This window comes from Eptesicus fuscus, chromosome 16 (assembly GCF_027574615.1).
Source record: "Eptesicus fuscus isolate TK198812 chromosome 16, DD_ASM_mEF_20220401, whole genome shotgun sequence".
Lineage (NCBI taxonomy): Eukaryota > Metazoa > Chordata > Mammalia > Chiroptera > Vespertilionidae > Eptesicus > Eptesicus fuscus.
Window position 1 is genome coordinate 19614183 of NC_072488.1, and position 12597 is coordinate 19626779.

Consider the following 12597-nt stretch of genomic DNA (forward strand, 5'->3'; position numbering starts at 1 on the left):
TTAGGGAATGTTTGTTCAAAGGGTACACACATAGCCCACAGAGGTCCCTACCATCCAACGATGTGAAGGACTAGGACCTGAAGGATTTATAGGGACATTCAGGTCAAATCAACAAGAAAGAAGTTTTATAAATTCTCTTTGAGGTTCTACTGATTTCTGAGATGAACAAAATCCAGTTACAACTTTCTTAGTTCTTTCAATTTGCTTGACTATTACTGTTGAAATTACTTTAAATCATGTTGCCCAACTTATACATTCCTATTATCATATCATCCCTCCCCATGACATGAATTCCTGGAGAAATTTAAATGAAAAAGAATTACTTTTTTACTTTTCAGTTGACTCTATTACCCATAAAATATATTATTCTTAGTGTTTGAAAAGTAGGGGTTTTATTTTGCTTTTAAAAGGCAAAACAAAAAAGAGGCAGTATTTCAGCTTTACCTTTAATAAAGGATGAATTTTTTCTACTGGGAGAGATAAAGGGTTTCTTCGCTTCCTCTTTTCAATAGCTGACTGGGCATCAGCTATTGCCCACTTATCAATTGGATGAGGAAAACTTTTTTGAACACGTTCCTTGGAAAATAGGAAAATAACAACTAAGCAACAAATATATTAAATAGTGCTCTTCACTTACAATTTACTTTTAAAAATCCAAGAATACCAAAAGTATTTTCACATGTGGTATACTTCTTATACTACAAACATACTTAAACTATAGCTGTCAACGTATTAGTTTCTTAATTAGGCAATGAGGCATGTTTAATTCCTTGTATTATGGGCAAAAATCACATTCTGAATTTCAATTTCACTATGATAAAGCTAATAACAAGAATGAGTAGAAGCCATTTTAAACATTATTTACATAAAAATTCATGGAACAAGATTTAAGCTCAATAAGTAAATATCTAAAATCTAATTCTCATTCATTGTCCATACTTTCAATACCAATTACAAGCTCATTTTACACTTGAAACCTCTAAGAATTCTTTTCAATATCCATCATGCAAAGGTATTTAAGGTATTTGCCTTCAAACCTATTTACAAATCATAGAAATCAAGGGTTTATATTAGTAACAGAAATTTTAGTACACTGTAGCTCATCATTAGAGTTTGAATCCTCCATAGGTTATTACTTTTTAACAAAATACTTCAATTTAATTTCCAGCATATATTGCATTAGAATTTCCATTGAAAGTGAAAGAACTCATGTTAATGTAAAAGCTGAATCTCCCTGCTTTAATAAACTAATGTAATTTACTTCAAACAAAAAATACTGTCATCCTCTCAAGTTTTTAACATCACCTTTCAGGATACCATAATTAAAACCAGTAGAGGTCGCTATTACATAATTTTAACATGGATTTTTAATTAGTATTTAGTAGTACTACTAGATAAAATTAAACATCACTCCTTATTATAAATCTAAATAAGAAGTTTTTTCATTTGTTATTAAAATGGAAAGTAAAAAATAGATTTCCATACGATGTGGGGTTGGGGGACAGGCAGGTTATTCTAGGACATGTTAAGAATAAATTTATAAATTAAGAATAGTTTAACTCTTTCAAGTTTAATAAACTTTCTCACTGTCTACATTCAAAGCTAAATCAGCTGCCAAATATAAGAAGTGATTATTTTAATTCTAATTAATGGAATTAGAAATGTGTTGAAAGAAATTATTGTAGTTAAAAATGGAACTTACATACTTTTTCAAATGTCTAATTGAAAAGCTTTTTGCCAGAATAGTTTATCCTCGTATAACACAGGCAAACATAAAAATCCAAAATATTGGGGCAGCTTGGATTGTAAAAAAGGAAGACAAAAGGAAAGGGGAAGGGGTAGAAAGTAACATCAAAAACAAAAATTATTTTCCTTCATCACGTCAACACTATAGACTTGCTATTCCAATAGAACAACTTTACTATGATTCCCAATTAAAATTTTCACATCAATGGTTTTAGTCCATAGTTAATTCAATGGGTATAACCATGGTACAAACCTTATAATAGTATGACCCTGAGGCTTGTTAACTTTTTTTTTTAAACCTCAACTCATAGGAAGAAATAAATTTTTAATACATTTTATATTATATCCTTACCCATCACACACACACTAAACTGGAACAAAGTTTCATAAAATAAAACTTGTCATTATATGCAATGAACTAATATTTTCTATTCATTTAAAAAAATGGGCAATGCACTAAAATGATTTTATGACCTAGAGTCTAAAAAGCACTCGTATACAGTGGTGATAGAAGCAGTAGAAGAAAACAGAAGGTGAACTCAGTCTGACCATTCTAAAGATACTCGACATGTATCTTTGAAAAAAAACAACACATGGTGGCATTACAGAGGAAAATTGTAGCCAGGAATTGGGGTGGAAGAAAAAGAAAACAGAACAGTAATCCCTTTCCATCTCAATTTTATCTACCTAATTCCAAGTGTATATGTTGTTTTTAAGAAAGAAGGGAAGGAAACCAAGATGGTGGCATAAGGTATACACCTGTACGTGCTGCCTCTCACAACCACACCAAAACTACAACTAAAAGACAAAATGACTATCACCCAGAACCACAGGAAAGCTGGCTGAGTGGAAGTTCTACAACTAGAAGGAAAGAAAAAAGCGCATTGAGATTGTGTAGGAGGTGCAGAGCCACGGAAAAGCAGAGGTACAGAGGCACGCGCCGAGAGGGCTGGCAACTGAGGACGTGGTTGTCTTTCTCAAGCGGGAGGGAGACACAAGCTCCCAACGGCTCTAAACTCCAGTTTCCAGTGAGACTCTGGGGACCCAGACTCCTACAGGGAGAAACTGGACTGTCTGGCATCGGGTCGGAAAGTGAGGGTGGCTTTCTCGCAGAGGTGCGTGCAGGAATCATTGTTTAATGCACTGGGGCGCGGGACTCAGGGACGCGGAAACACAGCTGACTGGCAGCCATCGCTGCTTGCCACGCCCTAGTGATTCCCTGAGACCCCGCCCCGCCCAATTTACAAACCCACCCAAACTGTGTGCAGCGGCTTTTGCATATGAATGGCCTGCCCTATAGCAGCTTAACCTAAAAACTGCAGCTGGGTCAGCTCTAAAACTTCCAAACCCCAAGCAAAGAGGAGAAATCTGCAGATCTTACTGTAGCTCCTGCTGGGTGGCCTCAGACAGTAGCTGACTTGCACCTCCTTGAAGATCCAGGAGCCAGTGTACCTAGTGGTCAGTGTGAGACGACACCAGATTTCAACTCTTCACATCCATAAGTGACACACTCAAGAGGCAGACTCAGTGAGCACCAAAGCCCCACTGAAGCAAGTTCTGCCCCATAAGGGTGTCTCCAGCACAGCAGTTCTTCCATTATAGACACAGCTGATCCTCACAGCCAGTTGGCCTGAAGGTCAATTCCTCCCAGTGTACCAACAGCAATCAAAGCTTAACTACAACAAGACTGTGCACCCAGCTCACAAAGGGGTGCACCAAGAGTGTCCACCTCTGGTGATTGGGGAGGCTGAGCCACTGGGCCCTATAGGTCACCTACCACACAAAGCTACTCCATCAACACCTGGTAGCAGAAAAATGAGGAGACAAAGAAACATGTCACGAATGAAAGAAATGGAGGAAAGCAAACTACTGGATATAGAGTTCAAAACCACAGTTATAAGGTTACTCAAGTATCTTCTAGAAACTGCCGAGAAACTTAGTGAGACCTCTGAGGAACTTAGTGAGACCTTCAAGGATCTTAATGAGAGTGCCAAAAAAATGGAAAAGGACCAGTCAGAAATTAAGTATACACTGTCTGAAATAAAGAATATACAAAAACCCAACAGTAGACTAGAGGACCCCAAGAATCAAACCAAAGATTTGAAATATGAGGAAGCAAAAAACACCCAACCAGAAAAACAAAAAGAAAAAAGAATCCAAAAATATGAAGATAGTGTAAGGAGCCTCTGGGACAACTTCAAGCGTACCAACATCCAAATTATGGGGGTGCCAGAGGAAGAGAGAGAGCAAAATATTGAAAACCTATCTGAAGAAATAATGACAAAAACTTTCCCTACCTGGTGAAAGAAATAGACTTACAAGTCCAGGAAGCGCAGAGAACCCCAAACAAAAGGAATCCAAAGAGGACCACACCAAGACACATCATAATTAAAATGCCAAGGGCAAAAGATAAAGAGAGAATCTTGAAAGCAGCAAGAGAAAAACAGTTAGTTACCTACAAGGGAGTACCCATATGATTGTCAGCTGATTTCTTAACAGAAACTATGCAGGCCAGACAGGAGTGGCAAGAAATATTCAAAATGATGAACAGCAAGAACCTACAACCAAGATTACTCTACCCAGCAAAGCTATCATTCAGAATTGAAGGTCAGATAAAGAGCTTCATAGACAAGAAAAAACTAAAGGAGTTCATCACCACCAAACCAGGATTATATGAAATGCTGAAGGGTATTATTTAAGAAGAGGAAGAAGAAGAAAAAGGTAAAGATAAAAATTATGAATAACAAATACTTGTCTATCAACAAGTGAATCTAAAAATCAAGTGGATAAAAAATCTGATGAACAGAATAAACTGGTGAATATAATAGAATCAGGGGCATAGAAGTGGAGTGGGCTGACAATTCTCGGGGGAAAGGGGACGTGAGGGGTGCGGGAAGAGATTGGACAAAAATCTTACACCTATGGATGAGGACAGTGGTGGGGGGTAAGGGCATGGGGGTGGGGAATCAGGTGGAGGGGAGCTATGGGGGAAAAAAAGAGGAACATCTGTAATAATCTGAACAATAAAGATTTATTTAAAAAAAAGAAAGACAGAAGGGGAAAGAAAATCAGGAAAGACAAAAAAGAATGCAGAAACTGGCCAGCGTGACTCAGTAGGTTGGGCTTTGTCCTGTTCACCAGGAGGTTGCAGGTTGTGTGCTTGATTCCCTGGTAGGGGGCATGCAGGAGGCAGTGAATCATGTAATCTCACATGGATGTTTATTTCTTTCTCTAAAAATCAATAAACTATTCTTTAAAAATAAAAAAAGAATGTAAGAAAGAAGAAATAACAATGATCAAGAACACATTTTAAATTTACTTAGTGTATACTGGAATAAATTATACAACTATATACTTAGGTAACACCAAGGGTCAGAATGTATGGGAAAAAACTGGTAAGGTCAAAAAAGGTGCCATGAATGTGGAAAGGCCAAGTTGAAAGAATTACTTTATCTCTTGTAGTGACAAGTTTAATTACAATTTTAGAACAAAATAAAATTACTTTTCAAGGTATTTTAATATTTTTTAAAATAAAGAAGCCCAAGGAGGAATAATTAATGAAAGATTCATGAATTAGAATTATATTACTCTGCCACTTTCAAGATTAATAATTTTGTTTGTTAGAAATGAGGAACTCCATCTTGATTAATATCTAGTGGCTTTGAGAAAATAAATAAGACACAGAGGTAGGTTTGAAATACAGTTGTCTCTTATTAGTAGAACCATGTCTTTTGCTTTACTTGATAAAGGGGTCTAAATAGATAATCTTAAACATCAATTTTAAGATAAATATTCTAGGACATATCAAAACTGTCCATGTAAATATTCAGACCACAGGTATTTTTAAAATCTAATAGTATTAAAGGCTTAGAATGTGTGAGAGATTTTTTTGTCTAGAGAGGTAGAAAATATGGAGAATTTATTTAGGAAATCTAAATATTAATGGAAAACATTAGAAAATTACAAGGATTCTTTAGGATTCAAAGGCAAAGAAAGAAGTTAAAGAAAAAATGAATGGAAAAGGGAAGCAAACTTTTAAAGTTTAAGGATATGACTCATGGGGGGTGGGGAAATAGAGTCAAAGATAAGGAATCCAAGAAACCTTGAGTTAAATGAAAAAAAAAAAAGTGTCAGTGACTAAGAAATGAAAGTTGGTTAAATACAAGACACATAGGGAAACAAGGGAAACAGGGAAGACATTACAAATAAAAATCAGTCTAGACAACCAGAGAGAAATAATGAACATGTACCATTATGAAAGAATAAGATCTAAGAAATAATATAAAGAAAATACTTTACCAGGGACATATCACATAAGAAATAATACTAGTTTTTGCTTCTATTTTAATAAGATTAAGTATAAAAAATGAGGAGAGGAAGAACAAACCAGATTTGAGCAACTTTTATACACAATCTTTTAAAACAAATTATTTTGAAAAGACAGGGACAAATAATATATACCCCTCCTCTGCATTCCCCCAGAATTTGTATATATTTCCTATTGATCTGGAACACTGCCTAATTGACAATAGATACTCAGCTATTAGCATGGATTAGTGAATATTGGCTACATCAATGAAATAAAATCCCATTCATCTGGACTATAATTTTTCAATTTGTAATGATCTGCAGTATAAATTATCAATACATTTTAATTAGTAAAACTAAAGATATGTATGTAATCCATCAATTTTCAAATACTTTTAAGTACCTAATTTCCTAAAACTATAGGGCAACTAAAAATCATTTTTAGTTTGTGATTAAAACAAATTCCCTAGGGGCCGAATATTAAGCAAGAACTGTTACCCCACTTTGAATTATACTTATTCTTTAAAGTAATCAAAATGTATTCTTTAGAAAGATAAAAATGCATATATTCCACTAACTCAGACTGATCTATTTTTTTAGTACATTTTTATATGGCCCTCAATTTTTTAAAAACTTCGATGAATTCTCTCTTACCCCAAAATTTATTTGAAAGTCTTGCTAAATTCACAGCCCTTATTATTTTAAAAGCTCCACAAATATATTTTTAAAAATTTGAAAATGTATTAAAGAAATTAAGAGTCCTGGCCAGGTGACTAAGTTGGTTGGAGCATCATCCTGTACACCAAAAAGTTGCAGGTTCGATCCCTGTTTGTGGCACATATGGGAGGCAACTGATAAATGTTTCTCTCTCACATCATTGTTTCACTCTCTCAAATCAATGAACATATCCTCAAGTGAGGATATTAAAAAAAGAAAAAGAAATAAAGAATCCTAATAAACGAAGAAAATGAAAAATTACTTACTGATAGAAGAATCTAAGATACAATTATGTTCATCTAAATATCTCCATATTCTTATCTAAATATCCTGCCAGGAATGGTAGATGAAGATGACTCTCGATGGGAAAAGACCCAGATTTCCATCTTAAAAAAAAAAATCAAAAAAAAAAAATCTATTCTACCATTCGGAGGTGAATAGTCTAATATATAAAACTAGAGGCCCGCTGCATGAAATTCATGCGGGGGGGGGGGGGGGCGGGGGGCGGGGGGAGTGTCCCTCAGCCCAGCCTGCACCCTCTTCGATATGGGACCCCTCTCACAATCCAGGACTGCTGGCTCCTAACCACTCGCCTGCCTGCCTACCTGCCTGCCTGATTGCCCCCTAACTGCTCCCCTGCCGGCATGATCGCCCCCAACTGCCCTCCCCTGCTGGCCCAATCGCCCCCAACTGCCTTCCCTTGCGGTGCTGAGGAGACTGGGGGACTGAGGCTGGATGAGGCTGGATGCTGCAGGGACTGGGTCAGGCAGGGCTGAGGGGACTGGGCGCTGCCATCTTGTGAGGGCATGGCAATCAATTAGCATATTCCCTGTTTATTGACTGTGGTTGTCGCCATCTTGTGAGGGCATGATGGTCAATTAGCATATTCCCTCTTTATTAGATAGGATAAGGAGAGCCTGGCTAGTGTGGCTCAGTAGTTGAGCCTTGACCCATGAACAAAGAGGTCACAGGTTTGATTCCTGATTAGGGCACATGCCTGGGTTGCAGGCTCGATCCCCAGTTGGGGACGTGCAGGAGGCAGCGAATTAGTGTTTCTCTTTCATCGAAGTTTCTATCTCTCTATTCCTCTCCCTTCCTCTCTCTCTTAAAAAAAAAAAAATCAATAAAAATTTTAAAAAATAAAATAAGGAGAATAACTACTACTGCACAGGGTTGTTTTAAGGACATAAAAATATATATGGCAGTACTTTGAAATTACAAAGCCTATTACATAACTGACTATTTCTATTACTGTCATATTCTCTTTCAAAAATTCATTCCCAACCCCAAAGCCAGCTCACTGGAATATCACATGGCTACATCTATCTTAAGGGCCCAGATTAAGTGCTTAAAAATAATAAGATAGGATGTAGGGTAAATATCTTTGATATCTCAGAAATTTTCTGAGTACTAAAAAACTATAAAATATCCTTTTTTATTTAGTCTTAAGTACATATTTATTAAATTTGTGCAAGTGAAAGACTGAGAGACTCATTAGTATTTCCGAGAATTCATGATCTCCTTCAATACTAGAAAAGTATTGAATTAGTTTGTATATTAATTAAAAGGAGGAAATTAAATAAACATAGGTATAGTACAATATATCTGGAAAGAGCTTTTTGAGTTACCAAACTAGCAAAGTCCTGGGATGTACCAACATTGGAATGGTACCCAAGACAAGACCTTTAATTCCATTTTAATACATTAGGCATAGGGTTACATGCTGCATTTTATAAACACTGCGGGAGAACCCTACTAGAATCCAAAAGAGCAAATGAAATTGTTAATGAGGAGAGTCAGGTAAACAGTTCTATTCACGATCTACTCTGAAGACCACTGTAATCAGTGCCTAAAAGAAATTTTGAATAAAAGTTATTTGACCTTATAATTCAAAGGGAAAATGGGATAAAATGTATGAAATCTACTTTGAATTACTTAAGTAATCAAAGTAAATTACTATTCCATAGTACACAATCTTTTCTACATTCACAACCTCTGTAATTCAATGTTCCTCAATATCTCTCTACTCAACTAAAATCTGGATCTTCCCTGAAGACGTCAGAGTAGGAACTGCCCTTATCTCAAAACCCACATGAAAGTGAATTTTGCATCTTTTCCACTCTGCAAGCTGCTTCTGGAACATCACTCTTTCCCACTCTCATGTAAAGTCCTGCATCATCTTGTGGGACTTTATTGTTTACATTAAGGATACATAAAGTACCATGGCCTCTCAATTCATCACCTCTAGTCTAGCCACCACCACATGGCCACATCCTGTTATGTAACAATGTTACTAAAGAAACCTTAAATTCCAACAACTGTCTCTGATCCTCATCTATTCTTCTTTGTCTCTCACTCAGGTATTCCAGTGTTCTCAGTTCTCTGACCTTATTAGGAAATCCAATACCTTGTTCCCTCCAAGTTTTTCCAATCTGCCTGCTCTCTCCCACCTGGCAGAATAGTTTAGTGGTAATGTGTGCCCCCAAAACTTAGACTTTCTGGGTTACAGTCTTGGCTTCATTACGTATTAGCTGTGACCTTGGGCAACTTATTTACCCTTTCTGCTTCAGTTTCCACATTTATTCTTTCAATACATATTTCCTGAGTACCTTCTCAGTGCCATTTCTAGGTGGTAGGAATCTGGCAGTGAACAAGAAAAAAAAAAATCCCTGGAGTTTACATTCTAATAAGGGAAAAAGTAGTATCATCTTCATGGGGTTATTAAAAACTTTAAATGAAATATAAAACATAAAAGTGTTTAGACCAGTGCATAATACTGTAGCAAGTACTCAAACATCAGCTATTATATTTCACTTTTTTCCTTATCCAATTTAGATTTTCTGATGTTCTTTTCAGTAGTTTCTCATTGGATATGCCTCAACCCTCAGGGAAACAGAGCAGGACCTGGGGAAGACAGATATCTCTCCTCCCCAGCCACTGTGTGCCTTAAGTCATTATTATATTCTACTAGATGTCCGGTGTACAAGTCGTGCACGGGGGAGGGGAGGGGTCCCTCAGCCCGGCTTGCACCCTCTTCAATCCAGGACCCATCGGGCATCCCTCTTGCAATCCGGGATCTTTGGCTCCTAACTGCTCACCTGTCTGCTGGCCTGATCGCCCTAACTGCTCTCCCCTGCTGGCCTGATCCCCCTAACTGTTCTCCCCTGCTGGCCTGATCACACCTAACCACCTCTGCCTTGGCCCCGCCACCATGGCTTTGTCTGGAAGGACATCTGGAAGATGTACGGTCTAATTAGCATATTACCCTTTTATTAGTATAGATGTGCATTATGTCCTGAAAAGGGCAATAAAGCACTGCTATTACCAGTCTTCACAACTCCTTTGCCCTACTGTTCTTGTACTGTATATCCATGGTGAAATACCATTTAACCCAACTATTTTTTGTGTGTGCCCACACTTGAGTACTACAAAAGAAATGTCAAAAAGATTTGTACAACTATACATTTGAGGTCATTAACGTCATAGGATCCATCATTGCCATAAGCTACTTTTATTTTTCTAGCTCTATCTCCCATTTTCAGTACTTCAAACCTTATTTCTTTCCTCTCAAACTTTTGACTCCTTTAGTTTAGATGCCTCTCCTTCTGAGATGCTAACCTTAAGCTCCAAAGCCTATACTTTTAGTTTGCTCCTTTTAAAATTTCCCACATCCCATTTACCCATAGTATATATCACATTATGTTATTATCCATATACCTATCTCTATCTCCACTAAACTATTACTCTAAAAGGACAGGAGTAATGTCATCTTTGAAACAGATTGTAGAACTTCCTTCCTAGATTTTTAGGTGTTTCCCTCCCAACTGGTAGAAAGGGGTCCACTTACTATCTAAAACACATGTAATACCCCAAAAAATTAGCTGTGATGTTCTCAAAAGGATAGCTGGCTTTACAAAACAAACAAACAAAATACTTGGACATATTCTACTCTTAAAGGTATGAATATATATATATATATATATATATATATATATATATATATATATATATATATATAATTTAGCATAAGAAGTAGTGTTTAGAGGACAACAAATGATCATTTTAGATTAAAAGCAAAACATGGAATGGTTTGACAGCTAAAACATAAACAAGCTATCATTCTCCCAATACAAAGTTAAAATAAATCCAGTCTTAATTTTTAAAGAGTTGAACTGAAGAGCAACTCTTTCCCCTTCACTAAAATTACAATAAACACATAGATTTTACATATTAAATACAATGCAAATTTATCATACCTCTACATCTGAAACACTTCGGGGCTGAGCCTGGCATAGCATATTTAATAATTGCAAAATTAATTCTTCAACATACTGAAGAGCATCGTCACTAGACTCAAGAGTTGGATGAACTTGCCCCTGGACCTATAAACAAAAAGCAAAGTAATTAAAATGTAGGTTTGTTGCATCTAATTGAACAAACAAAACCAATAATTTTTTTTTTTTATCCTCACCCGAGGATACTTTGCTTTTCAGAGAGTGGAAGGGAGGGAGGGGGAAAGGTAGAGAGAAAGAGAAACATCAATGTGAGAGACACACATCAATTGGTTGCCTCCTGCACACGCCCCTCAATGCCACAACCCTTCGGTGCGTGGGCCAACACTTCACTGAGCTACACCGGCCAGGGCCAAATAATTTTTTTTTATTTTACTTTGGGTTTGTACTCAAGAACATGGTATGGCTCACAAATACAAATCTGAGTGTTATGACACAGAAGTCAGGAGAGTCAGAAGTTCTCAACCTTTTCCCCAGCCACATGCACCATAAATGCTTATTAACATGTTCTTGGAGGTCCACATATCTAATTGCATAATTTCAATATTTTTTTTCGTAAACCATAGTTACCCTGTGGGAATACAGAGAGGGTGGGAGAGGCTGAGCCGGGGATAAACCATAGTTACCCTGTGAGAATACAGAGAGGGTGGGAGAGGCTGAGGCAGGGATAGATACAGTTTATATGGCTTTTGTCAAGTACCAGTGGTAGCTGGAACATTTACTTAACACACCACTTGGGCAAAATTGAACTACTATGGATCTCTGTTCCTTATTTAACTATATCTTTCCTACTAAATTATAAAATCCAAGAGGGATATTTCTTATCTTATTCATCATTGTAACTCCAGCATCTAGCACTGTGCAGAGCACATAATACAAGCTTGATAAATGTTGGTTGAACACAAAGTCACCCTCTATCAAAGGATACAAAATGGGTACTTTTGATGATTTGTACTGTCTATACTTTAGGAAGATAATTTGGTGGTCACTCATTCATAAACAATAATCTTTACCTTTATTTTTTTATTATTTCTTTGGAGGCACTTCAGGCCACTGGCCTCTGTAAAACTTACATTTTAATAACCAGCATATCTCTCACTTTAAATCAAAATCTAGAAATAATTAAGCTTAGAGAGAAAAGCATGTCAAAAGTCAAGACAGGCAAAAAGCTAGGTCTCTCATGCCAGTTAGCCAAGTTATGAATGCAAATGAAAAGTTCTTGAAGGAAATTAAAAGTGCTACTCCAGTGAACAACAAATGAAAAGAAAACAAAACAGCTTTATTGCTGATCTAAAGAAAGTGTTAGTGGTCTGGATAGAAGATCAAACCAGCCACAACACTCTCTCCTCCCCCCCACCCCCCTACTTAAATCAAAGACTAATCCGGAACAAGGCCCTCACTCTCTTCATTCTGTCAAGGCTGAGAGAGGCAATACAGCTGCAGAAGAAAGTCTGAAGCTATCAGAGGTTGGTTCATGAGGATTAAGGAAGAAGCTCTCTCCACAATATAAAAGCATGAGGTGAAGCAGCAAATG

At 36.8% G+C, this 12597-nt stretch overlaps 1 protein-coding gene across 1 annotated transcript in view; it reads right to left on the minus strand.

Moving 5' to 3' along the window:
- Positions 1-12597, minus strand: part of SOS1 (SOS Ras/Rac guanine nucleotide exchange factor 1) — a 105497-nt gene that overhangs the window by 68362 nt on the left and 24538 nt on the right. Inside the window, exons 2-3 of the mRNA XM_054728456.1 lie at positions 11028-11153; positions 445-576 (exon numbers count right to left, since the gene is read on the minus strand). Coding sequence (XP_054584431.1) covers positions 445-576; positions 11028-11153 — 258 coding nt within the window. The remainder of the gene's footprint in view (positions 1-444; positions 577-11027; positions 11154-12597) is intronic.